The following is a 14,872-nucleotide window of genomic DNA, read 5'->3' as shown; positions in this document are numbered from 1 at the left end:
ATTTAAATTTTTCCAAATTTTTTTTAAAATCTTTAATATATTCTTGCTATATAAGAAATTTTTAACATGACAGTATGGCACCAAAAAAGATAAATATGTAACTCAATAAAATTGGCAGATTCTCAACAGGCTAGGAAAAAGAATCTTAAACCCCTTATCGGGCGTTTGGTTAGAATAATGCGAGAATAAATTGAGAGTTTAAATTTCAGTGTTTGGTTTGCATGAATAAAATTATTAGGAATTTCAGTTCCAATGTTTGGTATACATGGGAATTGAGAGGGAATAAGTAGTATAAAGTCCAAGATGCCCATTGTTGTTGTTGTTGTTATTATTATTATTATTATTATTATTATTATTATTATTATTTATAATTGACAAATTAATTCACAAATTGTTAAAGTTGTTGCATATAAAGAATGCAAATTTTGAAGAGTTCTGCATATAAAGAATTCAAAGGAATATACATGAAAGTTGTTGTATATAAATAACACATAAAGAATGCAAATTTTGATTAGCTATTGCATATAAAGATTTAAATTAAATAAACCAAATGAAAGAATTTTATTGCATTCAGAATTAGGTGGAACTAAGTGGGAATTGAATTGTAATTCCCTCCAACCAAACGCCCTGTTAGGTGGGATTTACTTTCTGTGATATCATGGAATGTGATTCTCGTTGACCTAAAACTTTCTTAAGTCAAAGATTGCACTAAACAAACTTTCCTGGATACTAAACGTCCACTTTGTGTAAATGAACCTATATCAAAGTATAACAAATTTTGACTTGCATTAAAAACAAACATGTATTAAAATATATTGACAACTTGTTTTTAAAAGCAAGAGAAAATGAATATGTTCATAAATCCATTAACGGTCGGTTTAGAAATATGGAAAATGAGTCAAATGACTTTCGAAAGTCATTTAAAATTTTTATTTTATATCTGGGTATTCAAAGAAAATAAAGTAAAAAAAAATATTCATTATGGTCAACGATAAAAAATGCTTTATTTATTTTTTGAATACAACTAACCCTATTACATTGTAGTTTATTTTTATGTTCTGTTCATTTATTACGATAAAAAATGCTTTATTTAGTCGGAAGATATTTTTTAGATTCTTTATTTTCTCGTTTTTATCTTTTCTCTCGTTACTTTTCGAGCTAGTTCCCAATTATAATTATTAGCACACTATCACACCACCACTGCCACCACCATCACATCACCACCACCACAACTATATCATCAATACCACCACCACCACTACGACTACCACCATTACCACAGCACCACTTCTTACTATCATCATCATTGTATAACAAATAATATATTCATTTTTAGGAAAATGAACCAAACATATAATTTCTTAACTTTCAACTAAACTAAAAAAAATATAATTTTATGATATTTAGCTAAACACAGCAAATTAAAATATTTTTTTCATTGTTTATGAAATTTAAAAATAGAAAAATTCTTCATATTTTTTTGGTTATACACTTCTAAAAAAATTGCATGTTTGTCTGCTTTCTATATATATAATTAAAGAAAACAAAAACAAAAACATTCATTTTAAAACTTTATTGCTAATGTCTCTTAGTAGGGAAAAAGAAAAAGAAAATGTCTTAAAAATTTTAATGTCTACAGCTCAGATTCATTATTTTCTTAATCAATACACAATATATATATATATATATATATATATATATATATATATATATATATATATATATATATAATATCCCAGATATGCAGCACTGAGGAGAGGTTTGTTGCTTTAATTTGTTAAGGAGACGTATAAACAATTTTGTTTCTGTCATTTAATATATTCTTAGTTTTGTCTTTAGTGCCGAAAATTAGCTGATTGTAATCAGATAGACAAAATCAAAAAGAATTTGCACAACATTAAATGTATATAAAAGTGTTGAATACAATAATGGTACATGATTAGAGGGTAAATCTTAGCAGGATCTAACTTTATAAAAGAAATATTGCAAACGTATAATATAATATATGGAATAATTAATAAATTGGTTTGTTTCTTTTTAGTTGAGCTGATTGATTAGTTATATATGGACAACTTATGTTGATTTATTTTATTAAAATTCTTTACCGGTTAAGGTTATAATATACTACAAGATGGGTTTTACCCAAATCACATATTTAAGTAGCGACGACTGTGAATTTTTCTATAAATCAAAGAAAAAAAATCTGTGTCATGTATTTGCATTGATTGTTAAATGTGTGTGTATTGATCATAATGCATGCATGTAACCAGCAGAATTGAAGCTAAAGCTTTTCCCATTGGGATGCTGCCGAAAGGCTAAATTAAATATGTTATAACTTTAGACGTAATAGGATGAAAACATGCATCAAGTTTTGTAAATATTTTAACATTTAAAAGATTTGTAAATAAAAGCAAAATATTGTCTAAGGAGGAAAAGACCTTAGAGCATCCTCAATAGTTTGATTTTTACACAAGTTTTTAGCAGCCAAGTAGGAAAGAGGATGAGAAAAAAAGAAAAAAAAAAGTAATAAATGAGGGTGGTCGCCTCAATGCATCCAGTGGGCGCTGTGCGCTTAACGCGAACCCGTTGTCATTTGTTTTCTTTTTAATTGTTTGGTGGGGCCCATATTAGGAGACAAAAACTTATCCCTCTTGCAAGAACCCAACCATCTCTCTCCTCCTCATCTTCTCACTTCCACATAGGATTCCAAGCCTCAAAAACCTCCCAAAAAACTCTATTAGGGATGTTCTTAAAAAAAAAAAAGTAAGAAGGAAAACTGAGTTTATTAACCTTTTTAATTTGAGTCGATTAGCTATAGAAGTTGTTTATTGGTTTTTTTTTTTTTTAGTTTGAATCGGTTAACTATATACAACTTAAGCAATTTAATAATTTATATAGCTTATAGCTCTATTCTATAGTTTTATACCTTCTAGCTATACTTTGTAGTTTTACTTGCTACTTGATCTTGATCAAGTAGTCATCAACAATTATTTTGTCAATTATGTATTTTTAACATTTTTTTTTAAAAATAATATACAAGAGTATTAACTATTAAGCCATTATTGAAAACAAACATGGTAAAGTAGAAGTGTAAAATATAAAAATAATTTAAAAGTGAAAAACAATAATGAGCAACCTCGCACTTTGCACCTAGTCACCGACACACCATTCGTGGTTTCATGTGTTTCTCCATTTGGCATTCGCACTTCGCCAGTCGCCACGCACTTTGTCTTTCAATTTGAGAAATGACAAATCAGACAATATCTTTTTACTATTTTATTATGGCCTTTATGCAATTACTTATGATTTTGGATTTTGACCAATAAATTAATTAATTATATATAGTTCTTTAATTTTGAGGTAGATGCATGTTATATTTTTTATTATATTAGTAGTAGCTATTTTAACAAAAGTTTGGTGGAGCCAAATGTACATATTGAGACATATATCTTTTAACAAAAGTTTGGTCAAATTTAATTATTACTTATTAGTGATAACGTATAACTTTATTAACAACTAGGGAGTGGTAGATAATTATCAAGACTTTTTAGATGAAATTTTTACAGATAATTTCGTGATAACTTTATTAATCAACCAAGAATAAAAGTAATTGTTCACCAATAAAAATGCTGACAAATTTTTTTTTTGTTGAGAAAATGATAATTTTGGTACTTCAATTTAAGTAAATAATAAATCTAATATTTAAAGTCATATACATTATTATATTTAAGTTGTGAGTTCTTAAAGTTGTGGTGGAATTAATTAGTCATTGAGATAGCAAAACCATTAATTTTAGCAGTTAAACAACTTTTTAAGGTTATTTTTGTAAATTTTGTAGCATTCTTCTCTAAGTATTATCTAGCCTACAATCTCTATGTTGCAAAATTAATTTTAGAAAAATTGGACATTAAGCCCTTGAGTTATAGAGAAAATGTAACTTCCGTCTCTAATTAATATGAAGTTGCAATAGTACCCGCCTAATTAGTCACCGGGGTAACTTATTTAGTAATAATAAATGTTGGCTATTTTGGACGGAATCATAAACAACACTAATATAGAAAAAGATAAATTGTATTTTTATTGTGATTTCTTAACAATGGTTTGTAACTCGAATGAAAAATTGTCATTTTAACTATGTGTCCCCTATTTTAAAATTAATTACTATTTTAATTAATCTAGGGAGTGCTATTGTACTCCTATTTTTGCAAGCTAGCACTTTTGGACAAGTTACTCATTTGCATATGTTTGAGGTTGCACAATAAAAATATTAAAATTTCTGCAATTAATTATGAAAATAGAGAGTACAATGGCAATATAATCTCTAGACAATTAAGAGAGTAATGAACAACAAATTAGGGGGTAAATAGCTAAAATGTTCATCTCTTATTTGAGTTATAAGCGATGTTGCAAAAATCCCGCCTAGGCGCCGATTAATCCCCGCCTAGGCGCTAGGCGCTGGTCGACCGCCTAGCGTATCACATTAAATGGTTGACTAGGCGGCTGACCGGCTAGGCGACCGCCTAGGCCGCCTAAGCTCCGCCTAGGCCGCTTAGGCGCTGACCGCCTAGGCGTCGACTAGACCGACTAGGCACCGACTAGGCCTTCTAGTCGGTCGATTAACTATTGTTCTTTTTTTTTTAATGGGTTATTTCACTCAAAACAACATTGTTTTGAGCGGAATAATCCTAAATTGTACAAACTTTATATATTTTTTAGGTTAATATTTAATATTTTAGTATTAACTATTAAAGTATTATATAATTTATAATTATTAGTCTTTAAATAATTAAAAATACTTAAAACAAATTTTTAAAAAATAAAAAATAAAATAAAAAAATACACGGACGCCTAGGCGCCGATTAATCCCCGGCTAGGCGTCCTAGGCGCTAGGCGCTCCCCGAGCGCCTAGCGATTTTTTCAACCATGGTTATAAGTAATAATAAAGAAAATTATATTGAAAATACAAATTTGCATTTTCTATATTAGTGTAGGTTAGGATTCCATAAAAAATAACATCCATTAAAAGAACTAAATAAGGCACCTTCTTTGGTGTCGGAACGGGTAGCTTAGTTGATTTCTCTGTGGTAAATTGTAAATCAGACAAGGATGCAAGGTGGAGCCCTAGCAGTCATAGTGTGAGAATTAGACTAAATGTTTAGGTGCCTTTGGACACCATGCAGTCATGCACTAGTCTTCTCACCTAATGGGCCGCTGAGTCACCGTAATTTACCACTTCCACAAATCCTGTCGAGCCAGGATGTGGCTGAGGACCCCGAGGCGAGTGATTTCGCCTTTTGTGGGCAATAAGGCACCTTGATGACTAAATAAGGAGTACTATTGCAACTCTATTAATTCTGGACGATAACTGCACTTGCTTTATATATTAGTTTGACATACAACTAAAGAAGATGCTTTCTGTGATGCCTCGACACAAAGAAAGTCTTAGAGATGACTACTTCATCTTTTGAACACTTTGTGAAATGTATATATTGATTTTGTTCCATAAAAAATAAGAGTTTTTTGACTGATTTTTGGTTGCAGAGCCAAGAAATGCTTTCCTTGACAGATACAGCCATTAACCCAACGTAACGCAATCAACAATAAATACAAAGCAAAAGCAACCCAATGTTTAGTTGTGAAGTGCTTAATTAGTGGTCTATTCAAACCAAACATTGAAAATGTTATCTACATGAAATTAAAATACCTCTGACCCAAAAGTATCCTAATGGGCTTTTGTTGTTGAATTCAAAGTATAAACAAAATAAAAAGGGAAGATTTTCGATTTAGGAGGTGTTTGGCAATTGGCTGATAGCTGATAGTTGATTGTTGATAACTGATTGTGTTACTTGGTTTGACCAGCTAATAGGATTAACTGGTTATAGAAAGTTGTTTGGTATTACATATAAAATGATGTATAAGGGCATAAGTATATTGTGTTATTTACTTAACGCTTAAAGGATTTTTTTATATTATAATTTATTGTTATCATTGTGTTATTATTAATTTTTTTTTGTTTTATTATTAATATTGTTATAATTATAAAGAAACACTTCGTAGTTAATAATAATTCAATATTAAAAATATAAGTTGAAATAAAAATATACTCCATAATAAACATAAGTTGTTAATAATAATTCAACATAATGGTAAACACAATTATATGTGTGTGTTTGTGTCTGTCTACTTTACGCAAAAAGTCAATTCACATGTCAGACTCTAGGCGATTTTGATGATATTAAAAATGTAAATTTGAATAAAAAATGAATAAATATAAACACCACAATAACCAACAAGGCAACAACTATTAAGGTAAATTAGACTTTTAAAACAAAAATGCAATAAGTTAATATCAATATGCTACTAGAAGTAGCTTTTTCATTTTAAGCTTATTGGCATCAATAAGCTAAGTCAAAAATCTGTTTACCAAACACTCATATTAGCTGTTTGACCAGTCAAACAAGCCAGACTTTGGTTGATAAGTCATTTCCCAAACTTCCCTTAGTGTTTATTCATTTGGATTGTAGCCAATGTATTGATTATCGGTAAATTATACCATGGACCAAGGATCACCTTGCATTGTGGACCATAGTCCAAAATAAAATTCAAATTAAGTTAACATATTATGCGCATATTGCTTTCAATTTATTTATATGTGCATAATCTGTTGTAGTCATAATATTTTAATTGCAGATAGATAATTTCTGGATAAAAGTTCACAATACAAGGTGTACCAAGTATAACAACTGTTGACCATCTGAATACTATATTAATAATAAGTCCTATGTTTACTATTCTAAGTTTACCAGTAAACTTTACCTTTTTCATTAATTAATTGCTTTCTCCAAATTAGTTTGTTGTGTTATTGTTCTACATCATGAAATTACTAATCTAGACCCAATCCTTGCTGGCTGTGTTAAACATAATGTATTGAACATCTGAATATTATAAGCCTCATTGAGTCATTGGTGAAATAAAATTAAAATATTTGTACATTATGATAATTCTAATTAGAATAAAGGACCACATGTCTTACTGTGTTATCTCAAGTTTGGCTAGAATTAGCAGGTTTTTTCATTTCATTTTTTTCACCAATAAGCCTTTAATCCACCTAACTTTTTTGTCATTTATGTACAATAGGCATGAAGAACACAGCTTGGTATGTTCAAAGTGTCCATAATTTGCACCAGTTGCCCAGCAGCAATGGCATCAATCTGCTGTTTCAACATTCAACAAAGTTCCAGAACTATTTCATTCCCATCATCTATGTACATATATGTGTAAACTCTAGTATGTTATACAGATTATATTTTCTACACGAGATTCGTGCACTTCAACAACCACCGCCACTGGCGGGTTCAATTGAGCTCAACAGGCCATTACCTCTAAGCTGCGTGCAATGGTCTTCTGCATCAACCTGCGCACAGATTATGACCACCGAGAGGCCATTGTGATGTGCCTCTTGCATGATGTTTACGGCATTGTCAAGGGTCATCCCTGGTATGACCTTCATAAGGACTTGGACGACATACTCCCTCTTGTTGAAATTGTCGTTGTGCAGCATCACACGATATGGTGGGGATGTTTTCCTTGATTTCCTGGAAGACAAACAGAATGGATTAGGACCTGTTTCAAGATTTAATTTCTTCCTCGTATAATGACAATGTGGATAAGGACAACTAGCAGAACTTCCATCTCCCTCTCCTAGTTTTTCCTTCTGTATTGAGATGAGATGGGAAAAAAGGACTCTCTAGCAAGCTGAAATCCAATGAAATCACGACAGCTGGACATAAAATGCCAGTATATTCACAGTGCAACTGTTAAAAGGGCAATAGCTGTTCTGTTTTATCACTTCTAAGAATAGATATTAGAATGTCCAAATCTAGTTCTGATGGTTCAATTCTATCTCAGATTCTCTTGATTCTCCATTCAAAACCCATACTTCATCATTCTCTTGAAAATAAAAATGAGAAGTGTATTGGAAGGATGTTAGAAGCCTAATTTCTAACTACTATGCATACCTCAAATCAAACTCAGATTGACGGCCAGGGGTTGCTTTTTCTATTACAGGCTTGTCCAACACCCCACCACCTTTTCCCGCTCCTGCAATCGGCATTGCCATTACATTCCAGCTTGCCCATTGTTTTTGAATGTGGCTCTTATATCCTGTGGTTTGAAGATCAATAGATCATCATCACAAACGTGAATCTTGAGCTAGGTGTTGTACATTAAAATATGCCACTATGAAGTTGAAAAAGAATATAATTTGTAAATTCAACGACTCAAAAAGAGATTTAAGTGATCAGAAAAGGGAAGTTGAGAGAGGATGTTGAAACAAACAAATGCAGAGCCACAAAACATCTAAACCTGAAGAATATTAAGCCAACCATCTGAAGCTTCTCAGAGTTACCACTCTCTTTGGAATAAGGCTTTCAATATAAGTGGTAGGATAAAAGGTGACATAGCAAAGTAAAAGGAAATAGATGATGCAAACAATAAGCACTGGCAATGAAATTCAAGAACTTAAACCTTGTTGCACTGATGTATAGAGGCATAGAGCTGAAAAGTAGAAGTCCGTTTTTTTTTCCCAATTACGAACGAGGCAAAGGGGAAAGGTGGGACAACTCTAGTAATAATAGTCTAATAGATTCACTGGTTAACAAGACACAGTGCAAATACAAGAAATTAGTTTTCTAAAACTTAAAGCATTAGGCCATTAGTCAATACAATCATCAACAATTTACTACTACTAAATATCAAGAATATGAAAGTCATACAGAGCATATTTTCTTCCCATTGCACTGCCTAAAAAAATTACTGCCAAATCAAGTCTTCACCTTTTCCTTATAAATAAGTTTTCCTCAAGGGCAAAGTGAAAATATTCCAGGAAAGGTCCAATTATAAACATAAGCACCTTTAGCTTCCTAGTACAACACACATTATTTATTACTGCAATGGAATTAGAACGTGAGATAGTGTTTCCTGTGTAAAGCCCATCTTTAGCTCAATAAGTGGATTTCAAGGTAAATTACTACGGAGTCCATAAGTCAGCATGCAATAAATAGTGTGAAAAGGTACATTAACAGCTTACAGAAAAGCATCCTTCCACCTTTAATCCCACTCTCAATTTATCTATGGCTTAAATACCAATAACCGTTAAGATATCACTAAATCAGTAACTCCTTTTTAGAAATTGTTCATGTAATATCCATATAACACTTCAAGGTAAAAACAACTACATTCAATCCCCAACTTAGTACTACAAATGAATTCGAAAAAGAGATTTAAGAGTGTTTTCTGTGTAACCCCAAATACCATCCTTAGCACAATAAGTGGATTTCAAGGTAAATTACTATGGAGTACTGATAATTCAGCATTTTAGCATACAATTAGTGTGAAAAGGATATACAATAACAGCAAAACCAAAACCATGCTTCCTCCACCTGCCCCAATTCTCAATTTATTGGCCTAAATATGAATAACTGATAAGAATTCATTCAATCCTATTTCAAAATTGCTCACATAATATTCATACAACTCTTCAGGGTAAAAAGAACTAAATTTAACTCTGGTTTCAATCCTCCGACATAGTTATAAATAAAACCCTCAATCACTAACACACATATTCACAAAAATTTTAATGAAATTACAAACAAACAAACAAAAAATTCGATATAAACATCGCCAAAAACAAAACAAAACAAAACAAAATACAAGAGGAAGCAGATATGAATCAGAATTGCGCGCGCGCGAGAGAGTACCGGGTTTAGGGTGGAAGATATGATTGGCTGAAAGAGAAACTCGACAGCAAATGGCAGTCGCCATAGTAGAGCACCACTCTCTCTCTCTCTCTCTCTCTCTGAATCTGTGATTTTGTTTGTCTCTCGTCACCAAACACACCAAAATCAGAAAATATAATTCCAAATAATTTCTTTTTTTGTGGAAAAAAAAAAAAAGAATGGAAAAATTTGAGTGGTTGCGGTTATATAACATAGATTTTAATCATTTTATTGCATGTGATGTTTTATAGTTTATACTTATTTTTTCTCATTTTACATGTTATATTTACTTGTCATATTTACGGCTGAAATTAACTCTTCTTTTTTTTTTTTATACTTATTTTATTGAGTATTTAAAATTATTATTTTTTTAGTGCAAAATTATTCTTTTTGTTTAATTATATTTTTAATATAGTTTCTAAATATATAAAGTTTTATATACTAATACTCCGCTGATATCAGAACTCATGCGCGTACAAGAAAGCTTTATCTTGACTACGAGGGACAAGTGTGGAGCATGTAGTGATTAAAACTGTTAGAAGGGTACTTTGCAGCAGTCTAGCACAAAATATTGTTCACTTTTCGTATGTTAGTTTGGTCTTGAAGTGGTTTGCTGTTATAAGCTCTCTTTTTTTGTCTTGCCATATTAGGCACATTCGATGATTAGCGAACAACATGCTCATTTGTTAGCTAAGGCGGTTGTTTCACAGTCTAATCTGTATGTTTGGAAGGGTACCTCTCCCGATTTTGATATTGACTCCATTCGTTAATTAATTCATTTGATTTTTGGCTTCAAAATAAAAATATTATGTAAAATAGAATTAAAAATAAATTCGTTTTGTCTTCTACATATAAAATAAAATAAAAGGAGTAGTAAAATATATTTACCTTCAAATCCAAGAAAATATATAAATCTAATATAAAATTATATTAAAGTTCTAACTAAAATTAAAAATAATTTGGTTTTATCAAGTATAAATAATACTATTAAATATAATAACTTGTTGATAAGTGCCTAAATGTTCATATTTTCCCCTTGCACTTAAGCTTATTTTCATTGTCATTTGTTATAATTTTGCCCAAAGTGTTCATCATTTGATTCATTTATGTGTTAATGTGTAATTATTGATGATTTAGATGAATTGAATGATTATTGGAGCATTTTTGGATGCATGTAGAGTCAATGGGAGCCTTGAGGAAGCTATGAAGATGGGAAAAATTCTAGTGAAGCCGTACCCCCATGCGTACGTCCGTCCCTCTAGGAGTACGCAAATTCAAGCCATTTTTTCCGTGCTCACTGAAATGTTTGTACCCCCTTGCGTAAGTCCATCCCTCAGCCCGTCCAAGATCTCAAAAATGAAGCAGGTGGCGTACCCCCTCGCGTATGCCCGTCCGCCTGGCCGTCCCTCTATTTCAATGCTCACTGGAACAACGCGTACTGCCTTAGGGACAGTCGTCCCTGACGGCGTCCCTTTGTGCCATGTTCACTATTTAAGCTCGTTTTGAGCATTTTCAACTCGGTTCCGACCCCTAGACGAACCTTAGTTGGTTTTTTCCACTTCCTTTCATATTTTTATGTTAGATTAGGCTTAGATTTAGGTTTTGCCACACTTTTGAAGATTGTAATCTTGGATTTGAAGCTTGGATTCCAACATTTCAAGATTGTTCTTCCATTTTCAATACACAAGTTCTCATACCTTTAATCTCTTTCTTTTATGCAAGATTTATGTTTATTACTTGTGCTTTTGTGTTCTTTATGCTATTTAATCATGAGTTGTTAGTTTATGGACTTGAGTTAGGGTTGTATTATCTATCTTGATGTTTAATTTGTGATTATTGCAAAAAGTGGAAGAACTCTAACCTAGGGTTCATGTGTTCGTGAAGGTTTTGTGTTTTTATCTTGCTTATGATTGATATACACATCTGGCATGTATTTTGAGGATTCTTTGCCTCAATGAGAGTTGGTTGATGAATTCAAGCCACCCCTTGCATAAGCCCAATTTACTTCTATGAAAATATGGGAAATTGAGGGTTTAAGATGCTAATTGTGCTTGAAGAGCTTGGAATTGATTCAACACGAAAATGGGACAATTCCTTATTCTAATCCATGTATATTTGCTCACATGAGTGACTTATAGACTAGGATTCCTACGTGCATACCCGCTTGATTCTTGGTTATTTGTTCTCCCTCACCCCGTAGGTTGTTGAAGCATCTAGATGATAATGCCCCTAACTTGAGTCTTATTTCTTTATTTTGTGTTTATCTTTGTGTATATGTGTTAGTCTTACTATTTCCTTGAACTTGTTGTTTGCTTAGCTTATTGTTGATTTCCTTATGTTAGTGCCTAGTTTTGTGATTGCATATTGCGTGCCATAACCTCCAATCCACCGAGGACGACATTTTACACCGTACCCATACACTCAACATCACTCATTTTTGCTACAAAAAAAAATTGGCGATGTTGCCGGGGATTGGCAATTTGGTGGTTCTATGTGATTGCTTATTTTGCTAGCATTAGAGTTTAGGGAATTTTAGGAGACTAAGCTTTTTCTTTCTTTTTGTTTGTTTTTATTGTTGAAAGAGCTAATTATCTTACCTTGATTGAGTTTTGATTGAAGGATCTTATCTCCCGAGGGTGCTAAGAGTATTGTAGCGCCAGTCTCCCAGAATAAAATGGTTCATGACTTAATGTTTGAGCACTCAAACAAATAAGCCTCCGACAAACTAGAACAAAATGTCATTCAACTTTTTTGTAAGTGTTGGCAGAATTTCGAAAGAAAAAGGTTACGAGAGAGAGAGAAAGCAAAAAGTTCTGAAGTTCTCAAAATTAACATAAAAAAATTATTTTCCCAATACAAGTGTTTATAGGAGATGGTGAAATAATTAGTATTAAATAATGACATTAACATCTAAAATAAATTCATATTTGTAACCTTCATAATCGACAGCATCTGGAGATTAATTCTAAAAATTAAAATTGGAATCAATTTGAAATTAATTCTTAAGAATCATAGTTAATACTTTCCAAAACAGTACTCCGAGCAGTAGAAATCCCACTTCTTGGACAAGTAGCGACTGAGTTGGAAAAAATACGAGTCAAGCTTTCTCATGTAATGCCCACCCCTGCTCGCGAGAGAGAGCTTCTATGTTATACAATTCAAACTTCTTCTAAAAGGGTCTTGTATATATAGTGATACAAATCTACTTCTCAAACTAATGTGGGACAAGTGTTTTTTTCGAGTCTTTCCACGTTCATTTTCCAACTCAGATGCATCTACTTTGAGAATTAGTTTCTCATTCACCCATTATCCGTTTTGAGTGTACAATATATCTTTTTTTTCGTCTCATTGCGAAAACTGTATCTACTTTAACTTGACCCAAATTAAAAGTGGACCCCACATATATTTGTACTACAAAATAACCACTTAAAATGTCATTTTTGCTAAAAAAAAATTACGTACAACAAGCACCTCCCTATAAACTTTTTTTAAAAAAATTAAAAAAATAGAAAAATCTCAACCACAAACTAAGATGAAAGGTTCAATTTTGTCCACATTTGTGTGTGTGGGGTCATAATCAGGTGTGGTCGCCCCTTAACGTGCGGTCAGTGCGACCGCACCACTATGTATATAAATACTAGTTTTATACGCGCATTGCGCGAATGTGTTAATGCCCAAAGTTTATATTTAAATAAATATTTGAAAGTATATCAATGCAAGATTATATATGAGAAGTTTATACATGGGTAATTGAATGTCGAATATTTTTATTTAAATATCTAACTCAAAGTATATGAATCCAAGATAATATAGAAAATTCATTATAATTATTACTAAAATAAATGTTTGCAACCTTGTAAAATCGATAGTCTAAATATTTGGTCTAAAAATGATAGTCTAAATAAATACTACTTTTAATTTGAATTTTTCTAAGTGTTCTTAATTCTCTTTTGAGTAACATTGTCATTGTCTTCATCTTTACTATTTGTTCTCTTCCTTTTTGTTGGTAGTGTGTTATTTGCAATTCGGTTATTGTTGGTAGCATAGATGACAACGTCATGCAATGAGATCATGATATAGGAGCTATGGACTTTCCTTTAGGTGTCCTGCTTGGGCTTCATTTGGTTCAACCATTAGTATTGAATGAGTTGTTGTGGATAAAGAAATCCCTAGTTTAAGAAAAAAAAATTAAATAAATTAATAAAAATTGAAATTTTAAAATATTATGTATTTCAAAAATATTAAAAGGTAGTTTCTCGCTTCAATTTGCTGGGTAATGGGTTATTTGAGTACTTTCATTGTCAACAAATCCCCCAAGTAGTTAATATGATTGATTTCAAACTATTCTTTTTTATTTTTTTCATGGTATTAAAGAAATACATATGTATCATTTTTTGGTGTAACTACTAATTTATTTAATTCAATAAGAGTAAAATAGAGTGATTCCGCTTCAATTTGTTGGATTATTTGAGTACTCTCTTTGTCAACCAATCCCTAAGTAGTTAATATAATTAGCTTCAAATTATTTTAAATTTGTTTTCCATTGTATTAATAAAATACTTGGTAAATAAATATATAACATTATTTTGTACTACAACTTTGATATTTAATTACAAGATATTGTAAAAATAAGATAATAGACAATGTAATGAATATCAATTGATAAATTTGAATGTAAAGAATCTTTGCATGAGAGAAAATAAAGACAAATATACATCACTCAATGTTAGAAAATGCACAACACAAATATGCATCATTAGGTACGCATCACCAAAAAACACACCACTAGGTATGCAAATATGCACCACACAGTGTTAGCAAATGCGTCATTAGGGACATGGGAGTTATGGTGCATTATTTTGGGTGTGTGGTGTGTTTTTTGGTGTTTTTATGTATTTTCATTGTGGTGCGTTTTCTAACATTGAGTGGTACATTTTCTAACATTGAGTGGTGCGAACCGCACCGATCGCACGGGAAGGCGCGGCCACATTTGAACAGATATATATATATATATATATATATATATAGAGAGAGAGAGAGAGAAAGAAATGGCACGATATGATGAAAGAACTAGGAACCAATCACAACCATCCATT

The 14,872-nt window shown here is 31.6% G+C and overlaps 1 protein-coding gene across 1 annotated transcript; it reads right to left on the bottom strand.

Moving 5' to 3' along the window:
* Nucleotides 1–7,153: 7,153 nt before the first annotated feature.
* LOC116008051 (ATP-dependent Clp protease adapter protein CLPS1, chloroplastic-like) lies at nucleotides 7,154–9,914 on the bottom strand. Its single transcript, XM_031248656.1, has 3 exons — nucleotides 9,759–9,914; nucleotides 8,019–8,163; nucleotides 7,154–7,595 (listed from the first exon to the last, which is right to left on the bottom strand). Exons 1-3 carry the CDS (start codon nucleotides 9,820–9,822, stop codon nucleotides 7,331–7,333), a joined length of 474 nt encoding a protein of 157 aa, XP_031104516.1. The 5' UTR covers nucleotides 9,823–9,914; the 3' UTR covers nucleotides 7,154–7,330.
* Between the last annotated feature and the right edge of the window lie 4,958 nt (nucleotides 9,915–14,872).

This window comes from Ipomoea triloba, chromosome 2 (genome assembly GCF_003576645.1).
Source record: "Ipomoea triloba cultivar NCNSP0323 chromosome 2, ASM357664v1".
Lineage (NCBI taxonomy): Eukaryota > Viridiplantae > Streptophyta > Magnoliopsida > Solanales > Convolvulaceae > Ipomoea > Ipomoea triloba.
Note: the sequence above shows the minus strand (reverse complement) of the source record. Positions and strands in the feature narration are given on the sequence as shown.

What these genes read in the sequence shown, in the direction of transcription:
- LOC116008051 (XM_031248656.1), bottom strand. Translation starts at nt 9,822, where the DNA reads ATGGCGACTGCCATTTGCTGTCGAGTTTCTCTTTCAGCCAATCATATC. An exon ending in TATCTTCCACCCTAAACCCG is followed by an intron (nt 8,164 to 9,758) that starts GTACTCTCTCGC and finishes TTCAAACCACAG; the next exon opens with GATATAAGAGCCACATTCAA. An exon ending in CAATCTGAGTTTGATTTGAG is followed by an intron (nt 7,596 to 8,018) that starts GTATGCATAGTA and finishes TTTGTCTTCCAG; the next exon opens with GAAATCAAGGAAAACATCCC.